Genomic DNA, 13085 nt, shown 5'->3' with positions numbered 1-13085 from the left:
GGTCATTGAACAGTGCGGCCACTCATTAATAAACCGAAGTCCTAAAGGTCTTGTCCTGCAGAGCTTTATTTGAGGATCTACACGGACCATCCACCTCACTTCCATAGCTTCTTGATGGACATGTTTTTCTCACTATCCTTCTGCATGACCTGCAGAGAGAAAACATTAAGTTACCAACTGGGTGAACACAGGCCCTATCCCCACTGCTCTAGAGCCACCGTCAGCAAAGGCAGAAAAGATGGAGACCTGTACCTTGGCTACCGCCATCTCGAAGTCCTCCTGGGTGACATGGACTCGCCGTTCCCGTAGGGCATACATGCCAGCTTCCGTGCACACACCCTGAGCAGGGAAAGGAAGACAGGCTGTTGCTGTGTCCTTGAACCCAGAGCTTCCTGCCTCTGCCCCTTCCTTTTCCTGGGCCTGCCGATTACCTTCACTTCAGCCCCTGATGCTCCTGGCATGAGCTCAGCAATTTTTCTCAGGTTGATCCCCCGGGTCAGGTTCATTTTTCGAGAATGAATCTTCAAAATGTCCAGGCGAGCCTAGAGATGAGAGGAAAAACCTTGAGCCCCACTGTCTACCCCCTCAGCCAGATCCATGCCCAGCACTGCCCATCACAAACCTCCTCATTAGGGGGTGGGAATTCAATTTTTCTGTCAATGCGCCCTGGGCGAAGCAAAGCCGAGTCCAGGATGTCAATCCTATTAGTAGCCATGATAACCTGAGTGGAGAAGGGGTGTGGCATCAGTTAGGCTCCTCCCCAGGTTGCACCTCACCCATGGCCTTCCCTCAGCTCCTCCCATCTCTAACACCACCTCACCTTGATATTCTTGGTGGCCTCAAAGCCATCCAGCTGGTTGAGCAGCTCCAGCATGGTACGCTGCACTTCACTGTCCCCCCCAGAACCCCCCTCCAGCCGCGAGGAGCCGATGGAGTCAATTTCATCCATGAAGATGATAGATGGAGCGTGTTCTCGTGCCATGACAAACAGCTCCCTCACCATTCTTGCCCCTGTGCCGAGGCCAAGCTGGCATTAGGAGTTGAGTTCCCAACCCTTACCCTACGCCACTCCCCCTCCTTCTGCTTGGTTTTCATGTTTCTAGCCACAGTTACCTTCCCCGATGAATTTTTGTACCAATTCAGAGCCAGAGACACGAATAAAGGTACAGTCTGTATGATGAGCTACAGCCCGGGCCAATAGTGTCTTCCCAGTGCCTGGGGGTCCATACAGCAGCACTCCCTAGAGGGAAACAGCAGGTCTCAGGGCAGAAAGCCAGCCCCATGTTTCATTCAATGAACACATACTGCTTGCTCTGTGCTGGATCCCATACTAGAAGCTTAAGAGATACAAAAGAATGAATGTCAAGGTCCCTTCTGGTGTTTCTATCCAAACCTCCTCAGTGTCCTGATAGTATCTCTCCCCCAGCCCTCTTGAGTGGGGAGGGCCAACTTATCCCTCCCCAAACCCTGCACCCAGCCTGGCCTGGGACAGGTGAGGAGGAACAGCATGGCCCTCCCACAGAAGCCCTACTTCTCACCTTAGGCTGTGCAATGCCCAGTGCTTCAAAGAGTTCAGGATGCTTAACAGGCAGCTCGATGACTTCTTTGATCTCCTTGATCTGCTTGTCCAGTCCACCAATCATCTCATAAGTGGAATCTGGCACCTTCTCCACCATCATCAGTGACACCAGTGGGTCTACCTTGTTGGGCAGGATCTTGTGCAGAGTGTAGCTGTCATTTCTTAGAGCCACCCGGCAGTTGGGTGTCACCTGGGAGAGGGGAGAGACTTTCAGGAAGCTGTGTGGAGAAAACTGACCCAAACTCCCATCTCATCTGCTGCACTCACATCATTGATGTCGATGTTCTTGTCCACGTCTACAACAAACTTGCCCTCAGGATGCACCTAAAGAAACAGGACTCATGACTTTTCCTGACATCACCAAACCACCAACCTCCCCCAGGGAGACCCATAAGTCCTAGAATAATGTGACAGAATGCTGTCCTTGGAAGGCTACACACAAAGGTATGGGAATGCAGCGGATGGTCCCTGGGGTGATGCTGCCTTTACCTTAACCAACACTTTCTTCTTATCCATGGCACGGACTACTTCCCCCACATAGGAGCCCTGCTCCTGCAACAGCTGTAGCTCCTCCCGCAACAGGCGAACTGGATGGGAAACAGACATAGTGGTCACCCAGCTTCTTTGGTGTTCCCTCCCCGATAATTCAATACCCAGGAACTAAGCACATTTGGAAGGGAAAGCCACAAAAAGAAAATACCAATTCTATTTAAGGGGGTTGCTATGGGGCTTGGAAAGAGATGTGCATGTGAATAACTATATAACATTGCAAGCCATATCCATGGACTGGGAGAAAAAAGCACCAATGTGAAGGTAATTCAAGGAGATCTGAACAGTCAGAAGTCAGACCAACTGCCCACAGCCAACCTTCCCTCTTCCCTTCCCCTCACCTTTTGCATTAAGCTCATTTCTCTGTGCCTGCAACCTCCGGAGATTTTGGCTCTTATCATTCACAATCAGCTGCGGAGGACAAGAAGTTTCAAGAGGCAGAAAAAAGTAGGAGGTTAAGATCTTGGTCAAGACCCTCAGGCTGGTATGAACTGAGTGAGGAAGAGGACAAGCATCTGCAGGTTTCAGATTCACCAGGATGCTAATGGCCTTGGCCTGTCCTCCAGCAGTCCCTCTGATCAAAAAAGGCTGCTTGTCTAACACTGGTCCAGGAAGAACAAACCCTAATGGGGCAACAGTACAACTGGCTCATGCAGACAATTTCTTGCAGGGCATATCAACATGCTCCAGTGGGAAGATCTCTGAGTCAGAAGCCTAAGTTCTAGCCCTCCTGCTGCCAAGTAACTGCTAGGCAGAGCCATTTAAAACATCTAGTTCTGTTACCAACAGCAAGTGGGCACAGCATCACTACACCATGCCTCTTTTCAGGACTGTTGTATGAAATCACAAGTGCATTTCAAAAATGAAACCCATATACAATACCTACAAATGTACCTGGAGTTTAGAAACTCCCGATGGCTTTCCTCCATCCAATGCGTATTCGTTATTCTCCTTATTTCTGTGGTCCCCGCTCCCTCTTTAGGCAAGAGCACTGTGTTGCCAATTCCTTTTCATTCAGTCCCCTGGTGTCAGCAATGTCCAGACTCAATTCTGTCTCCCCTTGCACTCACTCTACCCCAACCCCCATCTGATAAACCTCAGCTCCTGAGCCTGTGTCCTCCCTTTTATGTGAAATCCTCTCCATCAGGCGTCTACCCAAAGGAACGGCCTCCTCTGTTTGACTCTGGAAGATGTGTAACAAACTATTCTCCCACTGGCCCCAGTGGGACTGTACGGATTGTTGAAATTCCTCAACCATTTATCCCCCTGCCAGCTCCCTCTGTCCCCCTGGAGCCCGTCTCACCTGGAGTTCTTCAATCTTGGACAGATAATATTGGCGGAGTCCACTGCCTGCCTTCCCCTCTTCCAGCTCCATCTGATGACACAGTGTAATTATTAAACAACAGGCTACATAGCCAAGCCACTTCCAGCCTGGACGGAGGCTTCAGATGTGGGCTCTAACTCTTCCCGCATTTCAGAGCCCTCCCTGACCCCATGACTAAACTAAAAGCAGAATGCGAATGCCGCCTCCCTCATAGGAACCGTAACGACCCAGAGACGACAGACACGCACGGAGCGCTTTGTCCCGAGCCCGGCGCTTTACCAACCCGGGTGCTATTACCACAGGCGGAGCCGGGAGGATGGACGCGTTTCCTGTCTCCTGCGACTCGCAGACGGGCCCGTTCCCGCTCCCATCGCTCATGTCACTCCGCCTCCGCCGTGTCTTCTCTCCCGGCCCGGCCCTGACCCCCCGGGGGCTGCGCTGACACAGCACATCCGGTCCCAGGCATGGCCCGATCTGCATTGGACCACCCACCCCCGACCCACCGACCTCTTGCCCCAGCCGGCGGCCCACCTCGGATCACTCCTGCTCCGCAGCCAGCCCTGGCCCCCGCCCAGCCGCCGCCGCCGCCACATACCTGCTCTGGCCCATCAACCGCCATCTTTCTTCTGTAGTGGAGATCGCCGGCATCCCAGCCGCCTCGGCGCGCAGGCGCAGAAGCAGGGACTCGGAGCCGGAAACCGGGGCAGAGAGTGCTTCCGGGTCATTGGGCCGGGTGCGCGCGGGAATGATAACAAATAACAAGGGCCCTGAGGGACCGGAGGTCAGCGCCGCTACGAGAGGCCGGGAGCTTTGGGAGGGCACACAACTCCTAAATGTCTCTAGAAACTCGGTGTTAGTTCACGTGGTCTACTCTCTTGGTCCCAACCTACAGTTTATATAAAACCTGGCGACAGAGTAAAATACTTTTTGGGGCCACGCTCCAAGTGACAGAAAACGTGGAGCCGGGGACGCGTGCTACGCAAGCGGAAGCGGAAGTACGTTGCTGCCTCCATGTGCTGCTCCTGGAGTTGTGGAATCCGTGTTGGCAGCGAGTGATGTGGAGCAAGGCGCAGAGTGTGATTGCTACGGCGAGCGGAGTCTAGCGCTCCGGGAAGGGACGTCCGGTTTCTCCTTTCTCCCCAGGTTGAGTGACACTCCCCCGGCCCACCATGGGCAAGAAGGGCAAAGTCGGGAAGAGCCGGCGGGACAAGTTCTATCACTTGGCAAAGGAGACAGGTGAGCCACAGTCGCGCCTTCCGCGAGCTAGACGGGCGACTTGTCGGGTTCGCCCCCCTTTCCGAACATTGAGTTTTTCTCGCAAAAGAGACAGCGGGTTGTGAGGCCGCAGAAATCCCGCCGGGAAAGCACCTCGTGGACTTGATTTTGTTGACGCCCCCAGGTTATCGTTCCCGCTCTGCCTTCAAGCTGATTCAGCTGAACCGTCGCTTTCAATTCCTGCAGAAAGCCCGAGCCCTGCTGGACCTGTGTGCTGCGCCGGGGGGATGGTGCGTAACTCCCGCACCCGTCACTCCTGGCGGCTGGTTTCTGGGCTCCATCCGGCCTGGGATGACTGAGAGCTGCATTGGGGGAGTGAGGGGGATACAGTAATACCAGCCTCAGCTTCTTACTCCCCAGAACGTGCACTGCAGAGGTTTGGAACGTGTACACAGGACGTGCTCGGGCCACTGCACTTGGCAGGGCTCCTTCTAACACGAAGGAGGGTTTATATTGTCAAGGGTTGGGAAGGAATAGATAGTCCTGCGTATTTTAATCTTTATTCTTTCATAGGCTGCAGGTGGCTGCCAAGTTTATGCCTGTATCAAGTCTTATTGTGGGTGAGTGACAGTGGTTCAATGGTGCTTTAGGGGTGGGAGTACAAGGTGGTGTGCTCTACATTTCCTTTCTTCATGCTTGAGGCAACCTTTTGGAATACTCTGACCTGACTTCTTCCAGGGGTGGATCTGGTACCAATCAAGCCTCTTCCCAATGTGGTGACACTCCAAGAGGACATCACAACGGAACGCTGTAGGCAGGTGATAAGAATCTCTCTCTTCCTGTCCCCTTTCTATGCAAACATCCACCTGGGTCCTCCTCTCACCCAAATTTTCTGAAGGCGAGACTTTTCATGTTTACTGTGCCTTGGGCAGTGTTTGCATGATGTCTGTAAGCCTGGGATATGCCTCGTGCACTCCCGCCTTTATTTGGTCAGGAATGAGGTGTTTGAAATTGGAAGAAGTGTGGAGATTTCAGTGACGTTATTTCCAGGAAGGTTCACTAGTATTCTTTCCTTTTTTTTTTTTTTAAATTTCAGAGAGGGAGAGGGAAAGAGAGAGAGAAACATCAATGGTGAGGGAGAATCATTGATTGGTTGCCTCCCACACACCCCACATGGAGGATGGAGCCCGCAACCTGGGCATGTGCCCTGACGGGGAATTGAACTGTGACATTATGGTTCATAGGTTGAGCTCAACCACTGAGCCACACCACCCTGGCAGACGTGTTATATCTATCCCCTGTGCCAGGCACAGTATTTGGCCTTTGATGGGCACTCAACAAATGATTGGGTGGACAAATGACTGAATTAGGGACTCCTCCTTCTGTAGCTATTCCTGTGTTTCTGTTGCTATAACCCCTTCTCTCTTTTGTAGGCCTTGAGGAAGGAGCTGAAGACCTGGAAAGTGGACGTTGTGCTCAATGATGGGGCCCCCAATGTCGGGGCTAGCTGGGTCCATGACGCTTACTCACAAGGTGCCAGGGGCGTGGAGATGGTGGAGGTGGGCATGCCCTTTCAGGCTGCATTGGTCCTCGGCTAATCCTCTCTCTCCCACAGCCCATTTGACACTGATGGCTCTCCGTTTGGCTTGTGATTTCCTGGCCCGTGGTGGCTGCTTCATCACAAAGGTTTTCCGTTCCCGTGACTATCAGCCCCTGCTATGGATCTTCCAGCAGCTGTTCCGCCATGTCCAGGCCACCAAGCCCCAGGCCTCTCGCCATGAATCTGCAGAGATCTTTGTAGTCTGCCAAGGTGAGTGGGCACCACATCTTTCTTGTGACTCGTTTCTTAACTACCAAAGCACACTTTTTTTTTTTTAACACTTTCTTATATATCCTATCATCTTAGGATACCTGGCTCCTGACAAGGTTGACAGTAAATTCTTTGACCCAAAATTTGCCTTCAAGGAGGTTGAAGTTCAGGCCAAGACAGTTACTGAATTAGTGACTAAGAAGAAACCAAAGGTGTGTTTGAGTAATGTGGTCACTCTCAGGTCCTGGATCTCTGGGGAGATTGGGCCTGATGGGTCCAATAGACACCACATAAGGAACCACTCAACCTTCTTTATTTCCCTCCCTAAGGCTGAAGGCTATGCTGAGGGTGACCTCACTCTCTATCATCGTACCTCAGTCACTGACTTCCTCCGAGCTGCCAATCCGGTTGATTTCCTCTCCAAAGCCAGTGAAGTGAGTCCCAGACTAGGGAGAGGGTGAAGGGAGCCTCAGAAACATGGCCTGAATGTTTCCCAACTCCTTTCCCTTCTTCCAAACAGATTTCACTAGATGATGATGAGTTGGCACAGCATCCAGCTACCACTGAGGATATACGGGTGTGCTGTCAGGATATCAAAGTGCTGGGGCGCAAGGAGCTTAGGTATGATGTGAGGGTGGTGTAGGTGCCAAAGGCAGGGAAAGGCCTTTGAAGGCCATGATGTTGATCTCAGAACAGAATGCTGTTTGCTAGAGGTTTGGGCTGGGAACCTGAGCCCTAGGATTTGTGACTCAAATAGGAAATTTGGGGTGTGGGCCTATGACAGAGGAGGAAGCAGGGACAAAGGGAGATTGAAGGTCTGTAATGGTATTTCTGGAACAGGTCCCTACTGAACTGGAGAACGAAGCTTCGGCGATATGTAGCCAAGAAGCTGAAAGAGCAAGCAAAGGCGTTGGACATCAGGTGAGGAGGGAGCTGAAGCACAGTCGATGTTGACTGGGTGTTGGGGGCGGGGTGTCTAGGAAATAACCAAACTCCTTGGGCTGTTTTGTCAGCCTCAGCTCAGGAGAGGAGGAGGAAGGTGATGAAGAGGACTCAACAGCTGGGACCCCGAGGCAGCTCTCCAAGGAGGAGGAAGAGGAGGAACAATTGAATCGGACCCTGGCAGAGATGAAGGCCCAGGAGGTGGCAGAATTAAAGAGGTGAGGAGAGCAGGGAAGAGTTTGGGGAACTGCCCCCCTCACCTCCCACAGAGTTTCTGTGTGGGGATGGAGGAAGAGAATGAGGAAATGGTTGAGCAATTTTCAGAGCTGGGCAGGTATAATTCCTCCAACTGTCCCCTCAGGAAGAAAAAGAAGTTGCTGCGTGAGCAGAGAAAGCAGCGGGAGCGTGTGGAGCTGAAGATGGATCTTCCCGGGGTTTCCATCGCAGATGAGGGGGAGACTGGCATGTTCTCCCTGCGCACCATCCGGGGTCACCAGGTGAGGCGGGTTGGAACAGTTTGAGGAGACCAGAGGATCTGTTTGTGTATTTGGAAGGGGATCGGGGATTAAACATTTTCTTAAGTGTGCTGCATGATCCCCGCTCATGGCTGCTGTGTCCACCCATAAATATATGACTCGGTGAGGAGTGAATGTTTCAAAGGCCAGGAAGAAACATAAACATAACATGAAATTAGGAAGATTTGTGAATACTATAAGAATATTATATATGTGTGTATCACATATGTAAAAATAGAACCAAGAGGCACTCTTTTCAAGAAGCTGTTTCTGGTAGGTGCAGTCAGGGTAACTGGGTTACCAGCGCGGTGATGGAGCGCTTCCCTCGGAGGGGAGCAACACTCCTCAGTTCACCGAGACCAAGGTAGCACCTTGGCGCACTTGGCTGCTGGATGGTGAATACAGGGAATTTGACTTTTAAATAAAAGCAGTGTCACAGGCAATTTGTGGCTTTTGTGTGGGAATGGGATCCAGATCTTTGTTGTACAGGAAAGTGTAGTGGTTCTGGAGCAGACTACCATTTATCCATGTTTTGCCTCAGTTCCCTCATCTGTAAAAGAGAATAGAACCTACCTACTAGGGCTTGGGGGTAAATAAAAATGTTGCCTGGGCTCCTTTATTCAGTGGAAACAAAATTCGTACATTATATCATTCTCAGAAGGTGACGGAGAACCTTTTTCTTGAGGTAATGTTTTTAGAGAAAATGTGTTAGAATATTTTAAAATGTGATGCTATATAGGCTATGGATACTTTTCCATAAACCTATTTTTGCTACCGTTGAAGATGAGACTGCTGAGTGGAACAGATGAGTGATCTGGTTTGGAATGGGATGGTTTTGACAGCCCCATCACTTCCATGTCTGTAAAAGGAGATAATGTGTTTGCTGAAACTAAGATAATGGACACAAAAAAAGCAGTATGTTCTTTTAAGTACCCTCGATCTGTTTCTCTGTCAAACTTTAGTTGTTAGAGGAGGTAACACAAGGAGATATGAGTGCTGCAGACATGTTTGTGTCCGAGCTGCCAAGAGATGACATCTATGTGTCAGATGGTGAGGATGATGATGATACATCTCTGGATAGTGACCTGGATCCAGAGGAGCTGGCAGGGGTCAGAGATCCTCAGAGTCTAAAGGACCAAAAGTGGTAAGGTGGGGGCTGGTCTGCAGGTGTTGCCAAAGGCACTGGGTGGGGAGGGGTGTGAGTTCTCCAGGGTACTGGCCCACTAACCCACTTTCCTTGGGGCTACAGTGTACGATTTGCTAAAGCAAGAGATGATAAAGGGGAGGAGGATGAAGAAGAGAACCCATTGCTGGTGCCTTTGGAGGAAAAGGGGGTCCTGCAGGAAGAACAAGCCAGCCTGTGGTTCTCAAAGGTAAGAAGAGGCTAGGGGTCAAGACTCAGAATTGGCATTCGCTGAAGGATACCTGAGGATTTCCCCTATCACAGGATGGCTTCAGTGGGATTGAGGATGATGCTGACGAGGCTCTGGAGATCCGTCAGGCCCAGCTGTTGTATGAGAGCCGCCGGAAGGGGCAGTCGCAGCTGCCACCACCACCACCACCACCACCACCACCTTCTGGTTTGAAGACAGAGAGAAAACCTTCCCAGTGCCCGGATGAGGCCCTTAAGGAGACACAGGCTCCACCAGGGACAGAGGCTGCCACTGGCCCTGGGGGTGGGGAGAAAGATGACAGCTCGGACAGTGACAGTAGCAGCAGTGAGGAAGAAGAGAGGTGAGTGGTTGCAGCTGATGGGAGAAGGGACAATGAAGCAGTGGTTCTAACCGTTTCTCTAAGTTGGGTGTTTTCAACCTTGCCTGTAGATTGAGTTTTAAAAATACTGATTATTCTGATTTAACTGGTACAGCCATGGTAGGATTTCTGGAAGTTATCCATGTAGTCTTAAATGGGAACCCGGGTTGAGGCGAGGTGGGAGTGGGTCTGAGTGATGTGGAGTGATGGTGGACACATGGTTCTTCTCTTCTGCAGCTGGGAACCACGCCTTGGTAAGAAGCGAAGCCGTGGGCCCAAGTCAGAGGATGATGGGTTTGAGATAGTGCCTATTGAGGACCCAGGTGAGTGGGTGTGCACCCAGTGGGAGGGGAGGAGACCATGGATGTTTGCGAATCGAACTTGGACTTTTCTCCTCCCCCTGTAGTGAAACATCGGATACTGGACCCTGAAGGCCTTGCGTTAGGTGCTATTATTGCCTCTTCCAAAAAGGCCAAGAGAGACCTCATAGACAATTCCTTCAGCCGGTAAGGGGAAGAAAATCACGAGAAGTCGCCCAGTGTGGGGGGTAAGTGGTGGTTTCTTCTCTGCAAAGCATGGCGTGTCATTAGGGCTGTACCCTCTCCACCCAGGTACACGTTTAATGAGGATGAAGGCGAGCTCCCAGAGTGGTTTGTGCAGGAGGAAAAGCAGCACAGGATTCGGCAGTTGCCTATTGACAAGAAGGAGGTGGAGCATTACCGGAAACGGTGGCGAGAAATTAATGCACGTCCCATCAAGAAAGTGGCTGAGGCTAAAGCCAGAAAGAAACGCAGGGTAGGTATTGGGGCTGCCCCAGATGAGGGGTAGGTGGGGCAGGGGTGGGGAAGAGATTAACCTGACTGAGGGCCTCACACAGATGCTGAAGAAGCTGGAGCAAACCAAGAAGAAAGCAGAAGCTGTGGTGAACACGGTGGACATCTCAGAACGAGAGAAAGTGGCACAGCTTCGAAGGTAATTGGGGGAGGTCACCCACAAAGATACATAAGGGTTAAAAAGTGCCAGAAAGCTAACTGTTTCTTCCATTTACAGTCTCTACAAGAAGGCTGGGCTTGGCAAGGAGAAACGCCAGGTCACTTATGTCGTAGCCAAAAAAGGTGTGGGCCGCAAAGTGCGCCGGCCAGCTGGAGTCAGAGGTCATTTCAAAGTGGTGGACTCAAGGATGAAGAAGGACCAAAGAGCACAGCAACGGAAGGAGCAGAAGAAAAAAAACAGGCGGAAGTAAGCAGAGCCACCAGGGCCTCTGAGAAGGCAGTGTATGGAGAAACGACTGCAGTTTACTCCAGCCTCCGGTACCAGCTGCACCCTGCTTGCATCACAGTCATCTGAAAAGACAGTGAGGTGTGGGGTACCTAGAACTCTCACGGTCCTCTGAGGACATCTGCCTCTTGTGAAAGCACTGCCGAAGTGCCCTGTTGGACTCCACAACCCTTCCATGAAGAAGACAGGGTACTTTTTTAAATCATGAAAGGGAACTTGAGTGTTGAGGTGGCATTCACTCTAGTCTATTTCTGGACCTCTCAGGTCTCTCCATCCTCTTCCATTGACATTTAAATAAAACCATGCTTATAGATGTCTTTTCTGCCTTCCCATTAAGTGCTAACTTAGGTGCTGCACTGTTCTAAGTCCTATTTAGCATGTTCTGACTCCTGAGGTAGAAATGACAGACAATCCACAGGTCCCAGTAGTAAAACATTTACTAGAGCAAGCAGAAAAGAATGCACATCTTAAAGAAACCTTCACAAAGTCACAAAATTTGAATTATGTATATTTCCTTTATAAACAACATAGAACAAAAATCATCAAAATCATCTCAGCAAAAGGTTTTTCTACCATTGTGGCAAGTTAAAAAAAAACAACACACAATGAAATAGGGGAAGACAGTTAAAAGCTGTTGGGGTTTTAAATTCAGCAACACTTCAGACCTGGAGCAATCCTGTTTTTAGGATCATCTTTCACCTTTTAATAGTGGCTCTGGGCTTCTATTACAGGCTGCTTCTTCCTGTCTCAGGGCTGGATACAAACCTGAGCATCAACTCCACTTAGAATCAGATACCTCCCTTCCCTGCAAATGTATGGAAGCACCAAAGTGCTTCCCAAACATCCCTAACACCTCAAAGGACTGGCTTTGCAGAAGCCAACTCCTAAAAGGGACTGCCTGGGCACATGGCTAAGAAAAAGATTTTTCCTTATAGATGTTTATAAGCTGACAGTAAAAAATACACACTACATGATATAAACCTAGAGTTTTATATCCTATAAGGCCCTTACAACAAACCCAGAGCCAAAAGAAGCTTCCCAGTTCTCACTGCTTATGATCAAAGCAGCCTCCCAAAATAATCCAAAAAACGATCCATATGAAGGGGTAATGTCTCCAAGGGCCAGCTACCCACTAAGGGAAGGGGGTCCTTACACCTTGGGCCCCACCCAACCCAGCCCTGAGACACCTAATTACCAAAAATCTTTCTAAAAATAACAAAGGATTTCACACTTCAGCACATACCATCTAACTGTCCCATCGACTTTTCTTGCGCTTGGGTGGCTCGGGGACAGCAAAACCATCAGCTGTCTTATCTGTCTTGCCGTCCATCTTATCCATCTTACTGCTATCCACCTTGGGGTCCATCTTGCTCTCACGATTACAACCTTCTTTCCTGCTTTCACCATTCCGGCCATCATTTGCACCTCGGCTCTCTCCATGTCGGCCTCCACCTCCTCCATGTCTGTTCTCCCCATGACGATGGCTATCAGTATGACGGCTGCTGCTTTCTGGATAGCGGTATCCATCTCCATGGCGACCACCGTCTCCATGACGTGGGCTATCACCATGCCGATTGCCACTGCCACTCTCTCCATGGCTGTGACGGCTGCCACCCCGGTTCTCAGTATATCTCTCTCTCTTCCCATTGCTACCCCCAATTCCTTCTCGGCTGTTATTCCCTGAAGCTGTGTTGTTGACTCCCTGGGCTCCGGCAGTGGGGTAGGTCACCGGGGCACTGCTGAGGTTCCCAGTATTGCCAAAGCCTGAGATGCCCTTGGTGGCACTAGCAACGGAACTATCAGGACTGTTAAGACCCTGCTGAGCTGAATTAGATGGTACAGAATTCAAGCTCCCTGCACTTGTCCATCCACTTGCCCCAGCAGCAGAACTTCCAGCTTTCTGGTTGCTTAAGCTGGCGGCAACAAAGTGACTCTTGTACTGTGACTAAGAGAGAAAAAGAACGAAAATAGTTATGATGGTGAGTTCAAGAAACTTATAAGCTTGGCAATGATATACAGGAACGAGGGTGTTCACACACACGAGAGTATCCCTACTGTCTTGGCCCTGTGATTTTAGCATCCCGACAGTCCCACAATCCTGTGGCTTCTGTGCGTATTAAT

General features: G+C 50.5%; 3 protein-coding genes across 7 annotated transcripts in view; 1 reads left to right on the top strand and 2 right to left on the bottom strand.

The window, feature by feature from the left end:
* Positions 1-48: 48 nt before the first annotated feature.
* Positions 49-4113, bottom strand: PSMC5 (proteasome 26S subunit, ATPase 5). 4 transcript variants are annotated; one of them, XM_081109251.1, is made up of 12 exons: positions 4048-4113; positions 3432-3503; positions 2470-2539; positions 2069-2166; positions 1847-1903; positions 1539-1769; positions 1114-1240; positions 821-1011; positions 623-721; positions 432-542; positions 253-339; positions 49-149 (listed from the first exon to the last, which is right to left on the bottom strand). In XM_081109251.1, the coding sequence occupies exons 1-12, from the start codon at positions 4069-4071 to the stop codon at positions 96-98; spliced, it is 1221 nt and encodes a 406-aa protein (XP_080965377.1). In that variant the 5' UTR covers positions 4072-4113; the 3' UTR covers positions 49-95. The 4 variants fall into 4 exon arrangements, with proteins under 4 accessions (XP_080965377.1, XP_080965378.1, XP_080965376.1 ...); XM_081109252.1 differs by lacking the exon at positions 4048-4113 and adding an exon at positions 3736-3866; XM_081109250.1 differs by lacking the exon at positions 4048-4113 and adding an exon at positions 3750-3860.
* Positions 4114-4229: 116 nt separating this feature from the next.
* Positions 4230-11390, top strand: FTSJ3 (FtsJ RNA 2'-O-methyltransferase 3). Its single transcript, XM_081109170.1, has 20 exons — positions 4230-4688; positions 4852-4957; positions 5241-5287; positions 5406-5485; positions 6101-6200; positions 6283-6477; positions 6574-6689; positions 6807-6911; positions 6998-7098; positions 7318-7398; positions 7491-7637; positions 7781-7916; positions 8897-9078; positions 9184-9307; positions 9382-9668; positions 9924-10009; positions 10093-10192; positions 10298-10481; positions 10564-10658; positions 10737-11390. The coding sequence occupies exons 1-20, from the start codon at positions 4622-4624 to the stop codon at positions 10927-10929; spliced, it is 2532 nt and encodes an 843-aa protein (XP_080965296.1). The 5' UTR covers positions 4230-4621; the 3' UTR covers positions 10930-11390.
* The window catches only part of DDX42 (DEAD-box helicase 42), a 36858-nt gene continuing 35156 nt past the window's right edge, over positions 11384-13085 (bottom strand). For both annotated transcript variants that reach the window (XM_081109169.1, XM_081109168.1), the window contains one exon: positions 11384-12909. In XM_081109169.1, coding sequence (XP_080965295.1) covers positions 12211-12909 — 699 coding nt within the window. In that variant the 3' untranslated portion in view covers positions 11384-12210. The remainder of the gene's footprint in view (positions 12910-13085) is intronic.

The sequence above is a fragment of the Myotis nattereri genome, assembly GCF_964212035.1.
Source record: "Myotis nattereri genome assembly, chromosome: 16".
NCBI classification, from domain to species: Eukaryota; Metazoa; Chordata; class Mammalia; order Chiroptera; family Vespertilionidae; genus Myotis; species Myotis nattereri.
This window is presented reverse-complemented; position numbering and strand designations above follow the sequence as displayed.